The sequence below is a fragment of the Doryrhamphus excisus genome, linkage group LG2, assembly GCF_037039965.1.
Source record: "Doryrhamphus excisus strain RoL-2023G ecotype Guam linkage group LG2, RoL_Dexc_Guam_v1.1, whole genome shotgun sequence".
Classification (NCBI taxonomy): domain Eukaryota; kingdom Metazoa; phylum Chordata; class Actinopteri; order Syngnathiformes; family Syngnathidae; genus Doryrhamphus; species Doryrhamphus excisus.
The window spans coordinates 24,835,063-24,862,632 of NC_136358.1; the positions used below are offsets into that span (position 1 = coordinate 24,835,063).

Below are 27,570 nucleotides of genomic sequence, written 5' to 3' on the forward strand. Positions count from 1 at the left end.
GGGATTTGAAAGATACACAAAACGACAGTGGGCAGGTCAGCGGAGGAGGGTTTAAAAGCTTGGCAAAGTCAGTGTGGAGGAAGGGATGCGTCAATGATGATGTAATCAGAGCAGAGAGGAGAGAAAAACAGGGAAACATTCGGCTTCATGACTAGAGACGGCTGTGTACTAAATAAATACATCAGATCAATGAATTCTGTTGATATTGTAAATAACATGATAAGTAAAGTGCGCTTCCAGACTAGCCTAAACACATCAACACATGAGATGTCGTTATATCAAAAGAGTCCAAAATATTATTCAGGTATGTTATATGTTTTGTTTTTTATCAGGACTGCACCAACTGATGCAGGCCATTGAACATACTAACTACTTATTTCTAAAATCACAAATACTTCAACTTGCTGATATAGTTCATCTTCAAACAGATAAAATAATGCATAAGGCTAAAAATAACCAATTATCTAAAAATGTCATCCAATACTTCTCTACAAGAGAGGAGAAATATGATCTCAGGGAAGAACTACATTTGAAACACTTCTATGCTAGGACTACTTTAAAAAGCCATAGCATTTCAGTATGTGGAATCAAACTACGAAATGGATTGAGTAAGGACTTCAAACAATGCACAACGATGAGCCAATTCAAGAAACAATACAAGCAGTTGATGTTTGCTAAATACAAGGATGAAGAGTCTTGAACCAGTCATGATGTGCTATATATATCACTATATTGACACTTACTATGGTACCCATTATGTCATTGGATGGTCATATCATATACTTTGGTACGTGACAAAAAATTTAATTAAATTAAATTAAATTAAATTAAATTAAATTAAATTAAATTAAATTAAATTAGTATGTGACAAAAATAAAATTTAATAAAATTTAATAAAAACCTAAACTATATTAGGAAAGCAGGAAGTGAACAAATGTAAGTCACTGATTGTAATTACCAGATGGAGGGGTAGGATTTAATAAGTTTTGCTTCTTCCTACTCCTTTTGGACATGTGGAACTGTGAACTGATTATGGGATGCACTCAATTGTAATCTGATGCATGTTCAAATGAAATAAAACCATTACCATTGATTTTCAAAACAAGTACTGTACATGGGATGGAGGGGGGAGATTACTAAAAATCAGACGGGCACAAGCGTCTTTCTCTGTAGAGGTAAACCAAGTGGCTTCACTTTCCAACAGTTTATTTAATGTACTGTCCCGTTCCCCCATGAGGTCTTATATGGGACACCCTAACTTAGAGCAGTACATTCAGTGGTACCTTTGCCACATTGAGGCTGAAGGGACCATCATAATTACAGCAATGTAACCATAACACGACAGTATAAAATGGACCTATAGCTTTAAATAGCATCGTCATTCGTGATCTATGAGGTGCTCCTCAGAGCCCATTCGTCAAAATGTTTGCACACATACACCTGCAGTGTATCCTTCAACGGGAGGTCATGGAGGAGAAAAACATGATGCTACTTTTCTTTGCCATTCACTGAAGTAGGCCGATGTGAACTGCATGTATTATATGAATCTGTAAAATAACTGCCATATTATAATCATTAGCATTGTCCAGAATCATCACAAAGCTCATGACTGTGAGGGACATCGGACCACCAGGTAAGGTTTAGATCCAAATCCAAATATAAGATAAGACATGCCTTTATACGTCCCAGAAGGGGAAATGTGTCAGGTGAAATTCTGTGAGTAACAGTTTAGTTTTCCAATTTCAGTAATAGTCTTATCAGCGTATGAAGTACTACTGTACTACTGGTCCTCAGCCTGCTCTAAACAACGACAGTCACTCTCTGCTCAGCCCGGTCAGCATGGCCTTACATGGAGAACATCGCTCCCTTGATGAATTTAGGATAATATTGTACTGACAGAATGGGCACAATAGGTTTTATACTCATACAAACAATCTCCAAACTAGCATCTGGACAATAATAATAATAATAATAATACTAATGTTGCACAGAGATTCAATTTACATTGCATCAATAAACTTAATCACTGTTTGATTGTTCGATTGAAAGACATGTTCCAATCACACGCATTTTTACAGAAATCTGTTCATATTGATCCGATTGGAGCATTTTTCCATAAGTGGGAGGCTCATTGGGAGGAATTCTCTGGGGACAATACAAATCCCTGGACCACTCGCCCCAAGGACGTCCTCCGCTAATGAGGATCCTAAATAATTCATTAAACTGTGAAATGGAACACTTAAGTTTCATGCGGAAGCTGCAGAAGCTTCATAATGACTTCATATTGGCAGTCCTCTCCCAACTGATCACATCGATATATTACTATTTCTACCATTACACCATATTTACGCCATATTACTATTTGCTTTTGGGAGCTAACCTACCAAGGAACTGGTGAATTTTACATTTAGCCAGAAAGATGAACAATTCTTACTGCATGGTTGGCTTTAATTAGCCTGTTCCTCACATCTTCTCAAAACAGGATTACAAAGTTGTTGCTGTCATGCAGTGAAGAGCTGGGATGAATGTACTGGTCAGCTGTATGTTTAATGGTGATTTAATGGTGTGTGATGCTTCACTTGCCACGGGGAGATCATGTTCAACGTCAGTTTCAATTTTTACCCTACAGTCACAGTCACCAAAAGATCAGATGTTTTTCATTTCTCACCAACATTGAAAAGCAAAATAGTTTTGGAAGGGATCCATCCTACTCGGAATTGTTGAAAAAGTAAATTTTTAAAGAATGTCAAAGTATATTTGCATATTGTTTCCCAGATTTCAGCAGCCGTGGAAAAGGAAGTGACTGATGCGACCTATGAGCATCTTAAATCTATCCTAAAAATATAGTAGGGGTGTCACATGATAAAAATGTCATTCAGAAAAAAATTCTCTCCCAATAATAAATGAAAAATGTAGCACAAATAAAAATGAAGTGGACTATTTTGCCAACGAGCGTGTGGAGGAGGTTGGACGATGCTGAATGCACCCCCACACATTTTTTGTAAATAATTCAACCTTACTAAGTCTAGTGTAAATCTACAGTGTAAATAACATGCTTCCACCAGCTGACAAATAAACCAGCCCATCATACAGCATAATACAGCTGAGCCAGCAAATCAAGAAATGCTGCAAACCTTTTACAGACAGTATGAAAAAATGTCACAAACACCAATTACTGTTGCAACGACACATCATCAGTAGGGTAAAAACTAACCTGTCTAACTTAAGAGAGTGAAAGATGACATATTATGTTATCATAACATTAGTGGTTTATTTTGTAAAAAAAAAATGGCAACAATTATATACATTTCAAAATGTACCTTTCATTCATTCATTTTCTACCGCTTTTTCCTCACAAGGGTCGTGGGGGTTGCTGGAGCCAATCCCAGCTGTCTTTGGGCGAGAGGCGGGGTACACCCTGGACTGGTGGCCAGCCAATCACAGGGCACATATAGACAAACAACCATTCACACTCATATTCATACCTATGGACAATTTGGAGTCACCAATTAACCTAGCATGTTTTTGGAATGTGGGAGGAAACCGGAGTACCTGGAGAAAACCCACGCATGCACGGGGAGAACATGCAAACTCCACACAGAGATGGCCGAGGGTGGAATTGAACACTGGTCTCCTAGCTGTGAGGTCTGCGCGCTAACCACTGGCCCACCATGCAATGTATTTACAAATATAAGCAATTATTTACCATTTGGGACTGAACTATGTGGCATGATTTTAAATTTCACTTATATACAATAACAAACCAAGTTTGCTAATGACAGTTAGCTAATAGCTGAGCAACAGTAATATAGAGTAGACAGTATTACTGATGCCTCATATTTATTGAGAGTAGTACTGTAGTACTCCTTTTACATATTACTAACAAATTTGTGGTTTTGTCTTTGTAATTTGAATGATTTGTAGTCATATTTATAGGTATTTAGTGCTCATTGCCGCTACTGTAGCTAACATTAGCGAGCTAACATTAGCGAGCTAACATTAGCGAGCTAACATTAGCGAGCTAACATTAGCGAGCTAACATTAGCGAGCTAACATTAGCGAGCTAACATTAGCGAGCTAACATTAGCGAGCTAACATTAGCGAGCTAACATTAGCGAGCTGTGTAAAACTACAATTGTGAAACAATAACACAATTAGTGTTGACTTTTTTTAGCTTTCTCAAAGAGATAAATTGAATTTGAATGATATAGTAAATTTCTGAAACCGTGTCTATTTCTATTCGCTCCAACTGTCAACATGATTCCATGAGGGAATGCAGCTTTGTCGGTGTGGTGGAGCCCCAGTAGTCCCGTGGCTGTGATTGGAGAATCCCCCCAAAGAGTGGGGGCCATGCGTGTTTTGGTCATTTTCTCACAGGGCCTGAGAAATGTACGTGGATGCTGGTCTGATAGCAGTCGTAAAACCAAGCAGCTTTTTGTAACCCAGAAGTTCATCCGGAGTTAACTTTATTATGTTGCCTTTTGCAGCTTTTGCTAACGGCTTGGCTTGGGGAGGGAAGAGGAGGAGAGACAAGGAGATGCAGCAGAGTTTTATGCTGACTCTCAGCACCGCACTGCGCCCCCCGCATCCACCCGACACACAAACCCACGAAGACGATACCGAAACTCGCATTATCGGAAGCCCAACTGCAACACATTCCTCCATCGCCCCCCTCATCGATGCGGTCAGCGGGAGGCATGCACGCAGCTCCGGGCCGGTGACTCCACTATATCGCTGGGAGCCGCCGCCGATAATGCGGTAAACCGGCTGCCCTGACAGCACGTCCATAAACGAGCACGCAGTCACGGCTAGACGCCATTCATAGCGACACAGTCGGGACTTACAGTTCGCAGAAACTGGATTTCATCCTCGCCTTCCCCTCCATCAGCCATGGTTAGCTGTCACCGTGGGACGCTCGCGCTGTCGCAGTGTGTGTGTGTGTGTGTGTGTGTCTGTGTGCGCGCGCACGCGTTTAAAGCCGACATACCGCGGACTCTGCTGTCATTGGCGCGCGCACACGCTGGGAGGAACTGCACAGGTGCATGTGCGCGCGCAGAGCAGCTCTAGCGCCCTCTTTTGGCCGTTTTTGGTAAAGACAAGACATCCCAGGAAGAAATTAGGACTTTACAGCTTTTTTTCTCTAATTCATGTCAGGGCCAGAACTTCATTGGGGTCACACAGTCAAGTCATCTTAGAAGCAGGCACCTTTGGGGTTCTACCTCGGGTTGGCTGTCGTTTAGTATCAAATCAGTACTTAACAGGACATCTACTTCTTCACTCTTAAAAGTGCTGGGTTAAAAACAACCCAATATGGGTTGTTTCCCAACTCATCGCTGGTTATAATAATAATAATTCATTCATTCATTCAAGCCTATCCCAGCTGTCTTCGGGCGAGAGGCGGGGTACACCCTGGACTGGTGGCCAGCCAATCACAGGGCACATATAGACAAACAACCATTCACACTCACGTTCATACCTCATTTCCTGCTGTGAATCCTCATACGATCTCCTGACTAGGATTTGTCACCTATGTAGCAATTGCAATACTTTGGCAAAATTCTCATTTTGCACTTTTGAATTTTAAAGAATTTGTAAGTAGAGCTTCAAAATGCGAAAAAGAAGAAATGGGAGTGAAACAAAAAAGTTTGTGTCAGCAATTTATTGCAAACAAGCATTGAAATGAAATATGCTGTTCAAACGTTTAAGACCACCGTTAAAAAAATGAAAACACAAAACCCACTCCCTGCAACATCTTTATGTAGCGTGCTGCCATTTCACACCTGAAGTGCCATTATTCTATGGAAGGATCATGGTGGCGCCGCTCTACTGTGCTGTGTGGAAAAAAATCTGATCTCCTTGTCTTGCTAGTAACGTTGGAACCCATCAAGGTTACATTTTCCTCAGAGGCTTTGCTTATGCAGATCAACAAGCCACTGCCATCAAGATTACCAAGAGTTTGACTTTTAAAGGCTGTGGTCTTAAATGTTTGATCAGCTGGTGACCAGCCTAAGACGTGAATGCTGTGATACGGTGTATAGCCCCATAGCCATGGCAAATATGGATGCCAAAGGGAATATGTACTACCTCAAGACTTTTTATGGTTAGCAACTCAGAACATTTGCCAAGCAAGAAGTGAAAGATTTTGTAGAAATAGAAATTCATGTCAACCTGAGAGATGTGCATTTTTACTTTGCCATGAAAAAAAAAACTTATAGTATATGTCCGGACTATAAGTCACACTACAAGTCAAAGTATGGCTGGTCCTGTGACTAGTACTCCGGAGTGACGTACAGTATACACACTACTTTCTTCTTCATTGGGCATTCTTGGCTGGTGCTTTGTCTGGCCTACTTCATATATGCACGTTCTCACTTTGCAGTTTACTTATAAAATACCATGAAAAAAAAACACGCTAAAATATTATTAGTAAGACTTGCATTATTCCATGGAATAATGTACCGTTTTAGAGGCAACCTGGCCTTAAGCAGGGGTGTCCAAACGTTCCAGGAAGGGCCACATGGTGAAAAATTAAGGGATGTAACTTGGATATTTTGTAAAGCAACACGTGTAATTGTAATATCCTAAGACGTTTTATATATATATGCACTATATAATATATAGTGAAGTGGATATAGTGAAGTTGATGTTGTTGTGTGTATATGTATATATAAATATATATATATACATACATATACATATACACACACTTCAATATCAACTTCACTTTTTTCCCCCATTTTTATTTTATTATTATCCAAATATTCAATCTTTCCTCTTAAATAATCTTTAAAACTGTTCTCTTTATATAATGACTTTATTCCCACATTACAACTAATGGTTGGACACCCCTGCCTTACATCATACCGCTACCGAAGTCATTCTAAGTGAAATAAACGAACGGGGCAACATTTAAACCGTATACTCATACTGACAGGGCCAAGTAGTAGTAGTGACAAAATGATACCTTCAGTTTGTCTCGTTCTTCAGCGGAATGGTTGGATTGGAAACCTAATTTGTTTGTGCTCCATCTCATTGTGGACGCGGTGCAGGTCTACACTTCATTGTCGTAACCAAGGATGGGAGACAGCCACTTCTCTACCTCCTCCACACTGACCTTTTTTCTCCGGGAATAATCCTCCACCTGATATTGAAAAAGAGAAATGAAAGGAAAGGTCAAAGTTCGTCCCGTGCAAGTCAATGAATTCCAGACATTTTGTCTCACCTGCTCCTTGGTGATCTTTCCGACAGCAAAGTAGGAGGCCTGGGGGTTGGAGAAATAAAGTCCAGACACTGAAGCTGCAGGAGTCATGGCCAGTGACTCCGTCAGAGCGATACCTGAGCACACAAGCACATTATGGACACTAACGTTCATCTAAACCAGGAGTCTCAAACACGCGGCCCGCGGCCCAAATGTGGCCCGCAGGACACTAGTTTGAGGCCCCCGCCTTGATATGAAAGTTTAATGTTAGTGCGGCCCGCGCAAGTTTGATATGGATGCTGTATGGTATCATGTACCCAGAAAAAATTATTACGTTTGATTAATGTTCATGTTAAAGGTTAAATAACTGTTAATAGTTATCCTCCCTATCCGTGTGGAAGTGGTAAGTTTTTGGCTAGTTAAGTTTAAAGGAAATAACTTGAAGGCTACCGTTTAGGTCGCTAGCTCTCTAGTTTGCGAGTTAGCATGTGTCTCAAGACCCTGCAGTTGCGCAATATGTTGTAAATAAAAAAAGTATAAATGTGACTATAGTCGTGTTTTGTCATGTCTACAGGGCTCTAATAATGCTTTGTTCATTTTAATCTGAAAAAAGTAATTTGTCTACCCACCAACTATATGTGGTTTCTGAAGTTTTTATTATTTGCTGTTTTATTATTATTATTATATTTATTTATTACTGATTGATTGATTTTCTTTATTCTTGATTTGTTTATTTATTTTTCATCTTATTTTGTGCAGAAAAATAAAAATCAAGATATTTGAGAACAGTGGAATGTTTTATCAGAGCTTTTATTGTAGAAAATCGGAACCAAAGCACTGAAAAATTTTGTATATTTTTCTGTTTTGTTTTTTTTTTGGGAAAACCTGATGCGGCCCAGCCTTGCCCAGACCCTAGCTCCAGTGGCCCCCAGGTAAATTGAGTTTGAGACCCCTGATCTAAACCCTGCAAGCAGACAAAGATCCTTTGAACCGAAAGGCCAAGAGACCCTACTTAGTCTCGTCTGGTTCTCTGGATTATAGCCCTGCCTCTCGCCCGAAGACAGCTGGGATAGGCTCCAGCACCCCTTGCACCCCTTGTGAGGAAAAGCGGTAGAAAATGAATAGTGATTGCTGCCACCTGAGCCCCAACAGGAACTTACCCAGCATACCTTGCGGGTTATAAATTATAGTGTTGTTTTGTGTGTTTATGAGTGTGTATGCTTAGTTTCTGGGGTGCAATTACATTGAGTGTTTTACGTGGCTTTCTGGTTGCACCGTGAGTGAGCTATTGGTGTGTGTTCTCTCAGTAAAGGTATAAGCAAACTGATGTTATGTACAGCAGTGCTAAGACATAGCAGCACAAGGCTTGATGGGAGTCACAATTACTCGCTTTTTCATGAATCGGAGGTTCATCGGTCAGTTCTTATAGCTAATGAGAAGAACTCAAAGTCTTAGATTGATGCTCTTACCAGTCTTCTCCTTTATACCAGCCAGGTTCCACATGGTGGTTTTTTCAGTGTGGTCAGGCTGGCTTGGGTAGCCCGGAGCTGGTCTGATGCCCTGGTAACAAACCCTGTGGAGGTCTGAGGCCTGCAGAGACTCCTCGCCACTGTATCCCCACAGATCCTTCCGCACGCGAACATGGAGCTCCTCTGCAAATGCCTGAAAAAAATCATTCTTACATTTTTACACCATCGAGGACTCAAGCGAAGGAACGCAACATTTAGCGGACGTGAACACACGGAATTCAAAAAGCAGATTTGTTTTTACAGGCGATATGTTCCCTCCCGTACCTCGGCCAGTCGGTCTGCCAAGGCTTTGACCATGATGCTGTTGTAGTCGTCTCCCTGAGTCTGGAACTGCTGACTCAGTTCCTCTGCACCAAACACTCCCACAGCAAACACGCCGATGTAGTCTTCCAAGCCGCCGTCTACGGGCGCCACAAAGTCCGACAAACACAGGTAGGGCTCTGAAGCCGTACTGTCCTTTTCCAGCTGAACGGAGTGTTAGTGAAGTTTAGAGTAGTTGCAAGAATATTCGTACTACTTTTACTACGTTTACCCCTCACCTGCTGTCGTAAACCGTGGAAGGTTGCAATTGGCTCTCTGTTTCTCTGTGCTGTATCATCTTTGTTGTACACGTGGATGTCATCACCATCGCTACGGGCCGGCCAGAACCCCACCAAACCCCGCCCTGTCAGACTCGCCTTGTCAATCATTTGGTTCAGCAGCTGCTGGGCGTCATCAAAAACTCTGCGTGCCTCTGATCCTGTAGCGAGTAAACCGATTCAGTTCCACGTCTTCCTTGCTGCTTCTAGTATATCACATCACCTAAAACACAGCTGATTGCTACATAAGCGACAAATCCTCGTCAGGAGATCGTATGAGGATTCACAGCAGGGAATGACAAAACGATACCAAGATGCACTCCGGTTTCCTCCCACATTCCAAAAACATGCTAGGTTAATTGGCCACTCCAAATTGTCCATAGGTATGAATGTGAGTGTGAATGGTTGTTTGTCTATATGTGCCCTGTGATTGGCTGGCCACCAGTCCAGGGTGTACCCCGCCTCTCGCCCGAAGACAGCTGGGATAGGCTCCAGCACCTCGGTGACCCTCGTGAGGAAAAAGCGGTAGAAAATGAATGAATGAAGCTGATGAAGTTATTATATTTTCGAATGAATGAATGAATGAATGAAGTTATATTTTCGAATGAATGAATGAATGAAGTTATTATATTTTCGAATGAATGAAGTTATATTTTCGAATGAATGAATGAATGAATGAAGTTATTATATTTTCGAATGAATGAATGAATGAAGTTATTATATTTTCGAATGAATGAATGAATGAATGAAGTTATTATATTTTTGAATGAATGAATGAATGAATGAAGTTATTATATTTTCGAATGAATGAATGAATGAATGAATGAAGTTATTATATTTTCGAATGAATGAATGAATGAATGAATGAATGAATGAATGAAGTTATTATATTTTCGAATGAATGAATGAAGTTATTATATTTTCGAATGAATGAATGAATGAATGAATGAATGAATGCATGAATGCATGAATGGCCAGCCAAATAAGCATACTGGTACGTACCCACTGTCTTGTCATTGAAGATCTTGGGGTAGCCCCGATTGGGATATTTTCCCCTCAGCTGCCAGACGTCAAAGAAAGGCTTCCAGTCGATGAAGTCCAACAGCTTGGTCAGGTCGTACTGCTCAAACACGTGGCTGCCAAAGAACTGAGGAGGCACTGGAAGAGACATTCAAAAGGTTTTTAGGCGTTCTACAGGATGTTCTTTGTAGGTTCTTCACTCTATAAACTGACTCCAAACACAAAGCTCTTCATGGCCATGGATGCCATCTTTAATATAGGCTTTTTGATGATACGTATATCTGAAGTTTGTTGTTCTCTTGTTATCTGAAGTTTGTGGATTCCGTCTTTATTGGCCAATTCCTTTATTCGCAATTACCTTAACAGAGAAATGATCAGGCTCTACACCAACGCACTCAAGTGTTGAGACGGATGCAGAGAGTGAACACTCTTGTCATCCAGCCTGTTTGGTAGCGAGAGATGCAAACGGCACTGAATTATTACCTTTGTTTTGATTCATCGTGCGGTTGTTACATATATTTAATTCATATGGTGACAGGCCGACTTAACACATGACCAAAATGTGGAATGGGTCTGTGCACATATACTGTAGGCACACTTACCTGGCTTAGTTATTAATTGCCAGTCGATATGCAGAGCTCTCTCCCTGGCTTGGGCCAGCGACAGGTACCGACGGTCCTAAAAAGGGAAAGCGATGGACAAGCGAGAGGCAAGTCTGTTTCATGGTATTATTATGTAGGACATGAAAAAACATATTGTTGTTTATAAAAACGTATGACTATGTGAATTCATCACATATGAAGGATTTCAGCTGTTAAGCTGATGAAGGGGCGGCACGTTGGTCTAGTGGTTAGCACGCAGACCTCACATCTAGGAGACCAGGGTTCAATTCCACCCTTGGCCCTCTCTGTGTGGAGTTTGCATGTTCTCCCCGTGCATGCGTGAGTTTTCTCCCACATTCCAAAAACATGCTAGGTTAAATGGCCACTCCATAGGTATGAATGTGAGTGTGAATGGTTGTTTGTCTATATGTGCTCTGTGATTGGCTGGCGACCAGTCCAGGGTGTACCCCCGGCTCTCGCCCAAAGACAGCTGGGATAGGCTCCAGCACCTCCGTGACCCTCGTGAGGAAAAAGCGGTAGAAAATGAATTAATTGAACTGATTGAAGTTCTTGCAGTACAGTAAACCCTGGTTAGTAGGATTCCAACTTTACAAATCAGGGGTCGGGAAGTGACATAACAGCAGTATGCCGCACGTGTTCATGAACGTTAGAGCGAGTCTTTGGCCTTGTCGTACCTTCAAGGAGTCGTAATGCTCCTGTCTGATGTCTTCATATTCTTCTTTCAGGTCCTCAAAAAAGTCCTCTCTTGTATTATCATCCAGAAGCTGAGAGCACTGGGAAAACAGAGAAAACACAGGATGAGAAATTATATCATTATTTGTATGAATTGTCTAATTAAACCAATAATTTTAAAAACAAGCTTTCTAGTTTGGTTTGGGCATGGCAAGTGACGATGTTTCTGATTCTGGTAGTGAAGGACGAAAGCTATAAAACCAACAATTCAATATTCATCATCTGCCACTTTTTCTACGCAACGTTTTATGTCAGCAAATCAAGAGTTGACTTTACATTTTTGTGCAAGGTAAGATGTTCTTACCACGACCACACTCCTCGAAGCATCCAGGACATGGACGGCAGGAGAAGTGTAACACGGGGCGATCTTCACTGCTGTGTGAGTCCTATTAAACATACACACAACACAAAAATCACTCAGAGAAATACTTCACGTTGCAGTGCTACATTACAATACAGGAATGCCTCGTTCATCACCGTTAATTGGTTCCAGGCCCAACAGTGATAAGTGAGTTAGGATTCCTTATAAAATAAGAGAAGATATGCCTTTTTCAGTACCACAAGGGGACATTTCAGATTTACAGCAGCAAAAGTACAGCAGCACACTATAGTCACACTATAGACACACACGGGAATAATGTAATTATAATGTAATTAATTACAAAAAAAACATTTTGAAAGAAAGATGAAAGTTGAAATTCATTCATTCATTCATTTTCTACCGCTTTTCCTCACGAGGGTCGCGGGGGTGCTGGAGCCTATCCCAGCTGTCTTCGGGCGAGAGGCGGGGTACACCCTGGACTGGTCGCCAGCCAATCACAGGGCACATATAGACAAACAACCATTCACACTCACATTCATACCTATGGACAATTTGGCGTCGCCAATTAACCTAGCATGTTTTTGGAATGTGGGAGGAAACCGGAGTACCCGGAGAAATCCCACGCATGCACGGGGAGAACATGCAAACTCCACACAGAGATGGCCGAGGGTGGAACTGAACCCTGGTCTCCTAGCTGTGAGGTCTGCGCGCTAACCACTAGACCGCCGTGCCGCCCTGAAAGTTGAAATATTTGGAAAAAAACCAGCTAAGATGGGAAAAAAAGAGCATAGACCAAAGTTGATACTGTTTGGCTTCTTCAGCTACAGTATAGCACAAAGCTGATATACAGGTTTTCCATAAACCTGTATCCTGCTCATTTTCAAACAGAAAGAACCAGCCTGCCTCTTTTCCATACAGACAGACTAAAGTGGACCATGGAAGTGGCCAAAGAAAAAAGCATGCAGTGTGTTTGTTTGTATTACTTTGATGTGGTGGCCCCCCCGATCAACAACGGCGTTGTCATGCCCAGTCTCTCCATCTCTTTGGCCACATAAATCATCTCATCTAGAGATGGGGTGATCAGACCAGACAAACCAATAATGTCTGCAAGAAAACAAACATATACACTATGTTACATGTTGCTGTCAGAAATGTATACAAACATTAAATATATCAATAACATTGAGATTGAAATTAATGCTCTATGTGATATTTGCATAGCTGACAAAGCTACCATTTGGTAGAAATGTACATTTTTTTCACCTCCAAAAACCAATGTTCTCATCTTTACAAGAATGTGATTTTATGTCTTAAAACAACAAAAAAGCACAGAAAAGGAGCATTCAGAATTTCTTTATTATATTACTTCTTCTAATAAACACGCAGATACCTCATAAGACGGACAGGAACTAATGTTTGCTAAATACAAGAAGAGTCTTGAACCAGTCCTGATGTGCTATATATCACTATATTGACAGTTACTATGGTAACCATTATGTCATTGTATGGTCATGTCACCTCCTAGTACGGTACGAGGTGCATTATTAAAAAAACAAACAAAAAAAAAACCTTAAACTGTATTATGGAAAGCAGGAAGTGAACAAATGTAACCGTTACTGATTATAAAAGTACCAGATGGAGGGGTATTATTTAATAAGCTTTGCTTCTTCCTACTCCTTTTGGACATGTGGAACTGTGAACTGATTATGTGATGCATTCAATTGTAATCTGATGCATGTTCAAATGAAATAAAACCATTACCATTACCAACTAATGTAGAATATGGAGTGAAATGCAAACATACCAGCTTTTTGTTGGATGGCCTCTCTTAGAATCTTATCACAAGGAACCATGACGCCCAGGTCAACCACCCTGAAACACAACAAGCAGGATTTTAAGCCAAACACTCAGGAATAGTGGGGCCTTTTGTGACTTTCCATCATCAAATGTTCAGGGCAGGGGTGCATACTGAAGAATCAAAGGATGCGGGGTTGTTTAAAAATCTTTTTTTTTCCTGATATTATGGATATTTTATGTATAATACAGAAAGAGTAGTTTCACCTGAAGTTGTTGCAACCCAGAACAACACCAACAATATTCTTGCCAATATCATGGACGTCGCCCTTCACTGTGGCCAGAACTATGGTGCCTTGATAAGGATCCTGCAGGCAAAGAAGATTACATACAAACAACAGTAACTTCTTAATTTCTTTGGCTGCACTAATACGAGACCTTTTTTCTGAACAAGAAATCTCGTCACATTTTAATCTGGGGTGACACCCCGTAATGAACCTAATTGGCAGGTACTGACCAGGTCCTGGCTTGACCCAGCCAAAGCAATCTTCTCCTGTCTCTCTTTCTCTATGAAAGGTATGAGGTGGCCCACTGCCTTCTTCATAACACGGGCCGACTTGATGACCTGCAAGCACAAAGAGGTCCATATGTCACTTTCCCCTTTGAATATATAACCAATGCTAATAAAGAAGAATGACAGTGGGGGAAGTAATTATTTGATCTCCAGTGATTGCACCCTTTTGGTTTATTTTAACAGCATTGCCAAAAAATGGTAATGGTTGTATTTCATTTGAACATGCATCAGATTGCAATTGAGTGCATCCCATAATCAGTTCACAGTTCCACATGTTCAAAAGGAGTAGAAAGAAGCAAAGCTTATTAAATCCTACCCCTTCATCTGGTACTTTTACAATCAGTAAATGTTACATTTGTTCACTTCCTGCTTTCCTAATATATTTTAAGTTTTTTAATGTGATCTTAATGTGCTTCTTCCTGATTCAAAACTTCTTTGTTTTGGATCCATGACCCAGTCAGTGTTCTGGCTGAGGCAGGGAGTTTGTCCTTCAAGTGAAGTTTTCCTGTTCCCTGAGCAGAGAAACATTCCCAAATTTCCATGTTTGATAGTGTTGGGCTCATATTCAGCACAAGTGGAGTTGATATCAAAGAGTTAAATGTTGGTCTCAATCTAACACTAAGGTACCAATGACTTTCTTGGTGACTATTTCTGCAGCTTTGTTGAGATTATTATGTGATTCGGGCCCATCCATCCCAGTTATCAGAATTATCCTTGTCCACGTTGGGTGACATCTTATATGGCACGACAGGGCATTGGACCATTATCTGGTATTACTCCGATTTTGGAATTATCACTCCCACAGTGATCTCTTTCTGTGATCAGCATTGATTTGTCTTTATATTTAGTGGGTGCAGCTTCCATGAAAACACTTGAACGTTCTCTTACCTGCGGCAGGAACATCTTGCCAGCACCAAACAGATCTCCAACCACTTTCATGCCATTCATCAAAGGACCCTCAATGATGCGAAGGGGACTGGTGTAGCGATCGACATGCGTTCGACATTCTTCCACATCCTGTACCGCATAGGTTTCTATTCCCTGACGTGAGGAACCAAAAAAGCAAAGCACAACTTTAAGGAAAAAAATCTAATGTCACTTGATCAATTAAAGAGATGAACAAAAAGTCCTACCTTGACGAGGGCGTACTCCAGCCTCTCTTCCACACTTTTTTCTCTCCATACGTCTGTTTGAGTCACCTTTTTTCCTCCTTTTACGTTGTTCTATCAACATTACAGAATATATATACAGTAAAGTCTCGTTATATCGATATTGTCGGGAGTCGGAAAAAATATTGATATAACCAGACTGTCGATATATCCGATCCTGCGCCGAACTGCATTAAAAGTGGGCAATAATGCACTTGAGCAGCTTAAATCAATCTTTGCTTAAGGATTTCAATACCAAAAAAGAACACGGCGAACGGCTGCTTCCAGTCAACTTTATTTTTCACACAACTGCATTCGTGGTTTCTCTCGTGTGTATAGAATCTATGTCAGTTGGTTCTTCTGTTGCAGGCATGTGTTTGGCCAGCTATGTGGGGCGGGTTGAGCATGACCTGTGAACCAGGAAGTGCGGGAATCGGTGTGTGTGCTGTGCTCTGGTGGTGGAAGTGTGAAAAATAAAGTTGACTGGAAGCAGCCGTTCACCATGTTCTTTTTTGGTATTGAAATCCTTAAGCAAAGATTGATTTAAGCTGCTTTTGTATCGATATAAGCAGACCGAATTGGCTGGCGGGAGATGAAAAGGGCATCGTAGTAACCGGATTATCATAATAACCGGGTATTGTACTAACGGAACTAATTATATCATAAAAGACTAGAAATTTGCCGGGAAATGAAAATAGTATCGTAATAAGCAGTACTTCGATATAACCGATATCGATATAACGAGACTTTACTGTAGTATATGATGAACTTCTGTGTGTGAGAAGAAGTATGTACTTGTGCATAGACCAGAAGCTTCTCGGTAGCATCGGCATCTTTGTTCCAGATGAGGTTTTCACACAATAAAAGCAGGTCTTTATCAATGTCATCGTACACGGGTAGATTCCCAGCATTCACTATGCCCATGTCCATACCGTCCTGAGAAAAAGAAAAGATGATTTCGTTCATCATGCAGTAGTGGAGACCAGTCGTGGATTTTTATGACATTCAGGATCCACTCACAGGCTTGTTGCAAGATTGTAAAGGTTGCTACATTAACAGTCTTTAACTTAAAAGCTGCAACATATGCATTGCTTTGCATGTTTTCCATGATGAGGGTGTGTGCATGAAGCACAAAATGGCTGACATCATTGTACAAGCAGCAAGGTTCCAAGTATCAGAAATAGTACTTATTATACACTGGAAATGACACTTCTCCTGTTTTCCTGATATAAACATTCCTGTTTTACCTTGATAGCATGGTAGAGAAAGGCTCCATGCATAGCTTCTCTGATGGCCTCCATTCCTCTGAAGGAGAAAGACAGATTGGAGAGACCTCCACTCACTCTGGCCCTTGGTAAGGTTTCCTGCACACAAATACAGTACACAGTTATGTCCAGAAGTATTTGGAAAGTGACACAGTTTTTGTTGTTATACCCCACCAAAGTGGATTTGAATTAAAACAATCATGGAGGAATCGTGGATTAGACTGTAATCCCTCATTAACATTCAAGGTAATTAGACCATGTGACATCTATCCTGCTGAGTCTAATCCATGAATACAGTATATGGCTGTCATAGCAACACTTTAATGTTCTATTAAGCTTACAGGCACCAACAATGAACCCACTGTTCTTTGGCATACAACACAACATTTCTTTTCATTGCAAAAATGTGCTAATTGAATTTGTCCTTCAACAGTTGACAATATGTTACAGTCCATTACATACAGTACTGTGGAAAAGGGTTTACCTCCTTCCAGGTTTCCTATTTTCTTTGCATGTTTGACTTTCTCCGGACGTTTTTTCCCGGTGTTTCTTATTATGGTGGACTCATGAACATTGACCTTAAAGCCTGCAGCTATTTCGGTGTTGTTGTGGGGTCTTTTGTGACCTTTTGGATGATTCATCGCTGCCCTCTTGGGGTCATTTTGGCTGGCAGGCCACTCCTGGGAAGTTTCACCGCTGTTACATGTTTTTACCATTTATCGATAATGGCTCTCGCTGTGGTTTGCTGGAGTCCCAAAGCTTTAGAATGTAGCTTTATAACTTTTTCCAGATTGATAGATCTGAATTCATCTTTACTTTATTCACTTTACTCACCCGTGATTATTTGCACTATGACCCATTTACCATTGCACTAAAAATTAATATATCTGCTACAGTGAAGAAAATAAGTATTTGAACACCCTGCTATTTTGCTATTTCTCCCACTTAGAAATCATGGAGGGGTCTGAAATTTTCATCGTAGGTGCATGTCCACTGTGAGAGAGATAAACTAAAAAGAAAAATCCAGAAATCACAATGCATGATTTTTTAACAATTTATTTGTGTGATACAGCTGCAAATAAGTATTTGAACACCTGTGTATCATCTAGAATTCTGACCCTGAAAGACCTGTTAGTCTGCCCATTAGAAGTCCACCTGCACTCCATGTATCATCCTGAATCAGATGCACCTGTTTGAGGTCGTTAGCTGCATAAAGACACCTGTCCACCCCATACAATCAGTAAGACTTTAACTTGTAACATGGCGAAGACCAAAGAGCTGTCCAAAGACACCAGAGACAAAATTGTACACCTCCACAAGGCTGGAAAGGGCTACGGAGCAATTACCAAGCAGCTTGGTGAAAAAAGGTCCACTGTTGGAGCTATCATTAGAAAATGGAAGAAGCTAAACATGACGGTCAATCTCAATCGGAGTGGAGCCCCATGCAAGATATCACCTCGTGGGGTCTCAATGATTCTAAGAAAGGTGAGGAATCAGCCCAGAACTACACGACAGGACTTGGTCAATGACCTGAAAAGAGCTGGGACCACCGTTTCCAAGGTTACTGTAGGTAATACACTAAGACGTCATGATGTGAAATCATGCATGGCACGAAAGGTTCCCCTGCTTAAACCAGCACATGTCAAGGCCCGTCTTAAGTTTGCATATGACCATTTGGATGATACAGAGGAGTCATGGGAGAAAGTTTTATGGTCAGATGAGACCAAAATAGAACTTTTTGGTCATAATTCCAATAAGCGTGTTTGGAGGAAGAAGAATGAAGAGTACAATCCGAAGAACACCATCCCTACTGTGAAGCATGGGGGTGGTAGCATCATGCTTTGGGGGTGTTTTTCTGCACATGGGACAGGACGAGTGCACTGCATTAAAGAGAGGATGACTGGGGCCGTGTATTGTGAGATTTTGGGGAACAACCTCCTTCCCTCTGTCAGAGCATTGAAGATGGGTCGTGGCTGGGTCTTCCAACACGACAACGACCCGAAGCACACAGCCAGGAAAACCAAGGAGTGGCTCCGTAAGAAGCATATCAAGGTTCTAGCATGGCCCAGCCAGTCTCCAGACCTGAACCCAATCGAAAATCTTTGGAGGGAGCTCAAACTCCGTGTTTCTCAGCGACAGCCCAGAAACCTGACTGATCTAGAGAAGATCTGTGTGGAGGAGTGGGCCAAGATCCCTCCTGCAGTGTGTGCAAACCTGGTGAAAAACTACAGGAAACGTTTGACCTCTGTAATAGCAAACAAAGGCTACTGTACCAAATATTAACATTCATTTTCTCAGGTGTTCAAATACTTATTTGCAGCTGTATCACACAAATAAATTGTTAAAAAATCATGCATTGTGATTTCTGGATTTTTCTTTTTAGTTTATCTCTCTCACAGTGGACATGCACCTACGATGAAAATTTCAGACCCCTCCATGATTTCTAAGTGGGAGAAATAGCAAAATAGCAGGGTGTTCAAATACTTATTTTCTTCACTGTATATGTCTGCTCCTGCATATGCTCCTGTGCAATACTATGTGTATATTTTGGATATCTTGTACATATCTTGTTAAATTGTTTTTTTTTTTTACTCTACTTTTATATACCTTTTTTTTAAAACTTGAATACTGCACTGAAAGGAGAAGCTCTCCAATCTCGTTGTACATCTTGTATAATGACAATAAAGGCCATTCCCAAGTTATGTTTTATTCGGGAGATCACTTTTTCACACAGGACCGTGTAGTTTTTTTTCTCCTTTAATAATAAATGTAATTTAAAAACTGCATTTTGTGTTCAGTTGTGTTGTCATTGGCTAATATTTACATTTGTTTGGTGATCTGAAACATTTAAGTGTGACAAACATGGCAAAAAACAAACCAGGAAGGGAGTAAAAGACTTCTTCACACACTGAATGTATGACATTAGAAATGATACTGCACTACCAGGTACATACTACATACCTTAATGACCTTTGTCGCCCTGATGAAGTTTACAGCATAGTCATTGTGTTCTTCCATCCCGGTGCCAATGGTCAGGATATTGGGGTCAAAGATTATGTCTTGGGGATCGAATCCAACTTTGCTAACCAGCAAGTTGTACGCTCGGGTGCAGATTTCCACTTTGCGATCCGTCTCTGTGGCCTGCAGAGGAAGACACCTGCTGAGTCCACCTGATTGTGCTACTAGCTACTTCCTAGTTGTGTGTGTCTGTGCTTGATTTAGCTGACGTCTGGGGCCACATATCACACTATGCTGAAGACAAGCAAGTTATTTACAGTAAGTTCTCTCACCTGGCCTTCCTCATCAAAGGCCATGACAACCACAGCAGCTCCGTAGCGCTTCACAGTTGCCGCTCGAAGAAGGAACTCCTGCTCACCTTCTTTCAAACTGATACTGTTGACTATACATTTGCCCTGGCAGCATTTCAGTCCCGCTTCAATGACGGAGAAGTTTGATGAGTCAATACACAAAGGAACCTGGGGATGAAAAGGAAAAACACACTCCTGTTTACTATGCAGGTTTGTTGGACAGAAATAGGCCAAAAAGTATCACTACAGTACAAAAAATAAAAATAAAAATAAAAATAAAAATAAAAATAAAAATAAAAATAAAAATAAAAATAAAAATAAAAATAAAAATAAAAATAAAAATAAAAATAAAAATAAAAATAAAAATAAAAATAAAAATAAAAATTTTATTTGTATAGCGCTTTTCAAAATACTCTAAGACACTTTACAGAAGAATGGAGTTGAATAAAAGCAAGTAAACAGAGTAGAAGACACACCAAAATACAACATTCATTCGTTAATACACAGTCAAAACATGAGAAAAAGCGGGGCGGGCCCGGGCGGGGCGCAGCAGTCAGATATAAAAAGTTAGACATTAAAATATCACCTGTATTTCCATATGTTTAGTCTACCATGAAATAGAGATTTTTCATTCATTCATATACTGTATGTATATGTATAAACACAGATTGGGAAACAAGAAAGTGAATTCCACTGAGCTACAAAACCATGAAGGCTCCACAGAGCTTATTAGTAGTTTATTCTGTCAATTATATCAAAATAGAGAAGGTATTATAAAGAATATTTTACACCTCTTACCCGAGCAATGTCTGGCTCAGAAGCAATGAAATTACAAAACCGAGCCATGGCTGTTGGACCCTCCAGCATCCCCTCGTCCATATTGATATCAAGAACTTGGGCTCCCATCTCCACCTGGGCCTTAGCAACGCTTAGAGCTTCCTAAATCAATAGAAAGAGAAAGCAAATGTTGAAGTTTTTCCGGTCCCCTTTTGACAGCAAAGATGTTAAAGCGATGGCTTTTCAGTTTGAAAAGTTAACATTTGTTAGAGCATACACTTTCATAATTAATACAAATATACAGCAGAAGAACATCCATTCTGTCTCACCTCGTAGTTCCCAGCCATAATCATCTTAGCAAACCTGCGTGACCCAGCCACATTGCAGCGCTCGCCGATGTTCACAAAGTTGGTGTAAGGGCCGATCTTGAATGGCTCCAAACCTAAAATCAAGGACAAGATAAGAATAGGGAAAACGATGTTAAGAAGGCAGCCCTTCAGCGGGAACTGTAGTAGAAACTGCAGCAGAGGACGGAAAACTGTAAATCTAATATATTATCCATATATTATTCATTCATTCATTTTCTACCGCTTTTTCTCACAAGGGTCGCGGGGGTGCTGGAGCCTATCCCAGCTGTCTTCGGGCGAGAGGCGGGGTACACCCTGGACTGGTCGCCATCCAATCACAGGGCACATATAGACAAACAACCATTCACACTCACATTCATACCTATGGACAATTTGGAGTCGCCAATTAACCTAGCATGTTTTTGGAATGTGGGAGGAAACCGGAGTACCCGGAGAAAACCCACGCATGCACGGGGAGAACATGCAAACTCCATACAGAGATCGCTGTGAGGTCTGCGTGCTAACCACTCGACCGCCGTGCCGCCCTGAAATGTCTTATTAAAAAGGTAAAAAAACAGGTAAAAGCATGACCGTGTAACTGACTTCATTACCCGAGAGCAGCATGTAGTCTTGATGGATATCCGCTGAAGGAACTCGAGGCTGGCAGTGTTTGACCGCGTCTGATATGGCTCTGTATGATGACAGCGGTTGTGGTTAAACATACACATGAATGAAAAAAGGACCAGTAGAGGCATGAAGGCAAAGAATCAAATAAAAAGTATTGTGGTGCCTTGGTTAGCATTTCAAAAGGATATTAACTTGCCTTATGTATGTTTGCCTTACAGGCTGCCGTAGTAAAGTGACTCAAGTCTCACGAGGTTTCTTGTTGGGCACGAGACTCAACATGGCTGCATTTGTTTTGGTTTGTTAGGTGCCATATTCAACACTAAGCAGGCGGGCAAATGAAAACCGATGCTGCATTTAAGCATCAATTTGTTAACCCAAAAATGTGCTAACCAGGGTGGACTTTAACTGAGGTACCACTGTACTAAATTTCATCTAAAAATGCATCAAAAACAATTAAATTGTAAGAAGTTGTCGAAACACAAATGACTATTCTTGAAATAAAGATATGTGAAACTTCTATTTTCCTAAAAATAATAATTGTACTTATATATATATTTTTTAAACAAAGTATATTGAATTAAATGTTTGTTAACAATACAGACCTTATGTGAGCTGGAGTGGTTCCGCAACAGCCTCCCACAATATTCACCAGTCCGTCCGTTGCAAATTCCTGTTAAAGCACAAGCAATGTAGTAGCAGCAAATAACTCTCGTACTTACGAATGAATATTTTATAATAAAATAACATTTCAACAAAAATGACACCTTTAAGGGCAGGCAAGAGGATGGAGATAAGCAGAATACAGACATTGAAAGTAACGTTATGTAAAATAATCAAATGAAATACAAACAATGCAACATAACAATAACAATAACGATATTACCTTCAAATTGGAGGCTGTTACTGCCGGAGTTTCATCATAACCGCCAAATGTGTTGGGAAGACCTTAGAGAACAAACAGGAGGTACCTGCATCACTAAACTCAATTCTGACATTCATCAATGGATGGAGGTTTGGAGGGCCTCGCTTAAGTGTTATGTTCTTGCTCTAGTGGGGACATTGCCAGCTCTGTGCTCCCACAAACACACACAGCAAAATACTACATCGCTGTCTATATCATGTATTTCACATGTTGAACATGTTCTGTTCAGTGGATTACCTGCATTGGGGTAACAGATAATAAAAGCAGACGTGGCTTTTCCGATGGCCTCGATAAATGGCCTCATCTCTGTTGCCCCTAAGGCACAGTTGAGGCCAATACTGTAAGACAGGAATAAAACCATAGGAACATAAACTTGAAGGTAAACTTATATCGTAAAGCCTATCAGAGCAAAGGTGTAAAAACAAATCCAATTTCACTCACCATAGTGGTTTAGTATGTGACACGCTCACTACAAAAGCCTCCCCCGTCTGGCCAGACAGAGTCCGCCCACTCCTGTCAACAATCGTTCCTGAGATCTACATGAGAGAAATTACAAAAGAATGTACATAATATAACAAGTTTTCAATACATTTGATATAAAATATCTGAAGGTTAGGTTTCAGGTACCCAGAACTGTAATAAACTGCAGCCACTAAATGTGGTTTATAGGGAAGACACTTACAATTAGAGGTTTTCTTTCGTAGCTCTTCTCAAACAACAAATCGATTGCAAACAATGCCGCCTGCAAAAGGAAACATGAAAGGAAGCCTTAAAACACCAAGTTACAAAGGAAAAGCCTAGACCGATAATAATAATAATAATAATAATAATTCATTCATTCATTTTCTACTGCCTATCCCCACGAGGGTCGCGGTGGGTGCTGGAGCCTATCCAAGCCGTCTTCGGGCGAGAGGCGGGGTACACCCTGGACTGGTGGCCAGCCAATCACAGGGCACATATAGACAAACAACCATCCACACTCACATTCATACCTATGGACAATTTGGAGTCACCAAATGCACGGGGAGAACATGCAAACTCCGCACAGAGATGGCCAAGGGTAGAATAATAATAATAATAATAATAATAATAATAATACATTTATTTATATTATATATTATTATTATTATTATTATATATAATTATAATAGTAATAATAATACATTTATTTATATTATTATATATTATTATTAATAATAATAATAATATAATAGTAATAATAATACATTTATTTATATTATTATATATTATATATATTATTATTATATATTATTATTATTATTATAATAATATAATAATATAATAATATAATACATTTATTTATATTATTATATATTATATATATTATTATTATATATTATTATTATTATTTAATAAACTTTTCACAGTCGTGTCACAATAATGGCTATATCATTTAAAAACAGGTGGCTAATTATGAGCCCTGGATAAATTTACATATAGGTTAGTCTCTCTGCTACACAGGCTGGATGACAAGAGGGTTCACTCTGTGTCTGTGTTTGTGTGCACGTATGATGTGTGCTGACATTGGATCAATATCGGTGTCGGCCAATATTCCAGGCTGCAATATCAGAATCGTTTCGGAAGTGAAAAGGTGAGGGGTACCTTAGCATTGGCCGTGTCGAAGATGGTTTCCACCAAAATGATGTCTGCTCCTCCATCCAGCAATCCTCGGACTTGCTCCGAATAAGCGTCAACTAGCTCATCAAAGGCTGTGAAACACAAACACATTTATATGGATAAATACTCCATTAATAATAATTTTTTGTCAGTATCATATCAGAAATGATTGGTGATTGGTTATGATGTCATAATGATAGTGTGACAAAAAAGTGTTTTTTTTAATTCTTCTGAAGCTGCAAGTAAACGGTTTGGTTTAAAATACTGATTCTTCTGCAAATTGAACTTTACTTTGAATCAAATTAATTGAACCATTCCCATTCCCATCTCGGGTACAGAGTCAGAAAGAAAAAAAAACAACAAGAGTGAACTCACTGATGTTTCTGAAGTCAGGCCTCTCCACAGAAGGTGACACAGACAGAGTTTTATTGGTGGGGCCAACTGCCCCCGCCACGTAGCGCTTCCGTCCTGATAAAGACACAGAGTACCTTGTTAAGCCCATCAATACCCGATTCCTTCATTGGACGTTCTCTGTGTAGCAACACAAACTAAGCGAACGCACCGCTTTGTTTGGTGACATCATCAGCTGCTCTTCTCGCTATCTCTGCAGATTCCTTGTTAAGACGATAAGCCTGCACACGCAAACACACACAAAACCTGCTGACCACTTGTGTGGAAATCCTTGCTAACATTTCATCGTTTTCATTGTCACAAAGAATTACATTCATTCATTCATTTTCTACTGCTTTTTCCTCACGAGGGTTACGGGGGTGCTGGAGCCTATCTCAGGTGGGGTACACCCTGGACTGGTCGCCAGCCAATCATAGGGCACATATAGACAAACAACCATTCACACTCACATTCATACCTATGGACAATTTGGAGTGGCCAATTAACCTAGCATGTTTTTGGAATGTGGGAGGAAACCGGAGTACCCGGAGAAAACCCACGCATGCACGGAGAGAACATGCAAACTCCACACAGAGATGGCCAAGGGTGGAATTGAACCCTCGCTGTGAGGTCTGCGCGCTAACCACTCGACCTCTGTGCCGCCCCAAGAATTACATTTTCATAAAAAAAAATAAAACAATCAAAAATAGTGACAGGGGGCGACACGGCGGTCTAGTGGTTAGCTCGCAGACTTCACAGCTAGGAGACCAGGGTTCAATTCCACCCTCGGCCATCTCTGTGTGGAGTTTGCATGTTCTCCCCGTGCATGTGTGGGTTTTCTCCGGGTACTCCGGTTTCCTCCCACATTCCAAAAACATGCTAGGTTAATTAGCGACTCCAAATTGTCCATAGGTATGAATGTGAGTGTGAATGGTTGTTTGTCTATATGTGCCCTGTAATTGGCTGGCGACCAGTCCAGGGTATACCCCGCCTCTCGCCCGAAGACAGCTGGGATAGGCTCCAGCACCCCCACGACCCTCGTGAGGAAAAAGCGGTAGAAAATGAATGAATGAATGAGTTATTTTTGGTTTACTGCAAACTTTTTACTGCAAAAAGTTGGGCGTGAACTGCGAATTAAAAACCATCCTACCATGTGCATCCTACCACGAGCATCCTACCACGAGCATCCTACCATGTGCATCCTACCACGAGCATCCTACCATGTGCATCCTACCACGAGCATCCTATCATGTGCATCCTACCACGAGCATCCTACCATGTGTTCCAGCCCATAGTCAGCCTGAGCAATGGATGTGCTGCTAAAAGTGTTGGTCTCGATGATGTCAGCCCCAGCTTGGAGATACTCCTTCAATCAAAAAGCAGAGCAGCATCTTAACAGCGGTTTGACACTGATTTAAAAAAAACTACCAAAATGGCAGATGAGGACAAATGTACAGTAGCTATGATCTTTAATCATCTACCTTGTGGATTCTGTAGATGACATCAGGCTGCGTGATACTTAGCAGGTCATTGTTTCCTTTAAGTGGAAGCTTGTGCTCTCGAAATTCCGCCCCTTTGAAATCTTCCTCCTGAAGTCCCTGCTGCTGGATCATGGTTCCCATCCCGCCATCGAGAATCATAATCCTTTGATGCAACTGAGCTCGCAGTTCTGACTCGAGCGGACATCTGCTTTCTAAAAACAACATGATCAAGTATGAGTATAAGTCTGTTACAATACACATTTTGCTGGTCGATAATTATCTATACTATGAATTACTGTCATGAGCTGTGTAATTCACATTTGAACCACTAGATGGTACTAAAGTATAGTGTACCTGTGTGAGCCACATTAGTTTGACACAGAAGTTTACTGTAAGACAACAATAAATAAATGTTGCCAGATGGGAAATGTTCAGTTCAGTTTTCAGGGTTTTGGGTATATGATGGAACCTCTGCTACACAACACCACCGTGCAGACATATGGTGTACTGTGGTAACGTTAGTTAGATATTCAGCTCCATATCTACAGCGGTAGTTCCCCCATCACTGTGCCCGTACTGCTCGGTCCTGGTGTGGGGGGGCTTGCACGGGAAGTGCCGCTGGTTATACTAGGGACCGTCAGTAAGAGTTGAGTTGGTTAAAACAAATGTCATATATTGAACATTTTATCACATCATCATAATAATCGATTTGGGGGAGTTAAGAATTGATCATAAGTCATGCGGAAGACAAAATTCTAGTGCAAATACAAAATTATTGTACATCTGGCAACCATGTTCATTGGATTTTTGTTTTGAGTTAAAACTTCCTATCTACAAAGCCAGTATTTTGGCGGTGTAGCATCAATCAATGCCGCTCCACCGGTTGATATCGATGACTTAACTGCCTATCCTTTACCGTGCTGGGCAAGTCGTGAAACGTGTTCAATTTCCTCACCACAGCCAGCTGCTGCATGGAAACCATCCCACAAACACCGACATGTCATACATAGCTAGCAGCCACTTTGCCCATGTGCTTTCTTGGTTTCACTAACTTCAGGGAACTGTCATAAGTTGCATGCTAAAAGCTAATCGCAACCCAAGTGTGTTAAAATGTACCTGTTTGTGAAGAATATTCGGGAACGACGTTAGTCGGAGCCATCTTTAAAAGAGGCAGTCTTGAAATCAGCCCTCCGGCCCGTAACAAGATCACGCGACTAATTTTAATATCTTAGATGTTGACTATAGCCAGCGGAAGAGGCGCTCGACAAAACTTCCTGTTTGTGTCCTTCAAAATAAA

General features: G+C 40.7%; 2 protein-coding genes across 9 annotated transcripts in view; both read right to left on the bottom strand.

Annotated features, from left to right (window-relative positions):
• ryr2a (ryanodine receptor 2a (cardiac)) overlaps positions 1–5,017 on the bottom strand; it is a 75,428-nt gene extending 70,411 nt beyond the window's left edge. For all 8 annotated transcript variants that reach the window (XM_058061896.2, XM_078788904.1, XM_058061898.2 and 5 more), the window contains exon 1: positions 4,845–5,017. In XM_058061896.2, coding sequence (XP_057917879.2) covers positions 4,845–4,892 — 48 coding nt within the window. In that variant the 5' untranslated portion in view covers positions 4,893–5,017. The remainder of the gene's footprint in view (positions 1–4,844) is intronic.
• Positions 5,018–5,649: 632 nt separating this feature from the next.
• Positions 5,650–27,536, bottom strand: mtr (5-methyltetrahydrofolate-homocysteine methyltransferase). Its single transcript, XM_078788906.1, has 33 exons — positions 27,390–27,536; positions 26,274–26,485; positions 26,069–26,158; positions 24,965–25,034; positions 24,778–24,870; positions 24,388–24,494; positions 23,447–23,506; positions 23,206–23,300; positions 23,002–23,102; positions 22,726–22,787; positions 22,445–22,512; positions 21,827–21,906; positions 21,198–21,310; positions 20,890–21,030; positions 20,074–20,259; positions 19,745–19,924; positions 16,766–16,882; positions 16,314–16,454; positions 15,504–15,593; positions 15,259–15,411; positions 14,314–14,421; positions 14,064–14,164; positions 13,807–13,874; positions 12,986–13,106; positions 11,985–12,066; positions 11,623–11,721; positions 10,928–11,003; positions 10,308–10,463; positions 9,267–9,466; positions 8,992–9,192; positions 8,668–8,860; positions 7,223–7,335; positions 5,650–7,141 (listed from the first exon to the last, which is right to left on the bottom strand). The coding sequence occupies exons 1-33, from the start codon at positions 27,430–27,432 to the stop codon at positions 7,052–7,054; spliced, it is 3,810 nt and encodes a 1,269-aa protein (XP_078645032.1). The 5' UTR covers positions 27,433–27,536; the 3' UTR covers positions 5,650–7,051.
• Positions 27,537–27,570: the final 34 nt, after the last annotated feature.

Coding starts and splice junctions, on each gene's coding strand:
- mtr (XM_078788906.1), bottom strand. CDS start 27,432: ATGGCTCCGACTAACGTCGTTCCCGAATATTCTTCACAAACAG. Junction 16,455..16,765: donor TTCTCTACCATGCTATCAAG/GTAAAACAGGAA, acceptor TCTTTTTCTCAG/GACGGTATGGACATGGGCAT. Junction 13,107..13,806: donor GGCCATCCAACAAAAAGCTG/GTATGTTTGCAT, acceptor GTTTTCTTGCAG/ACATTATTGGTTTGTCTGGT.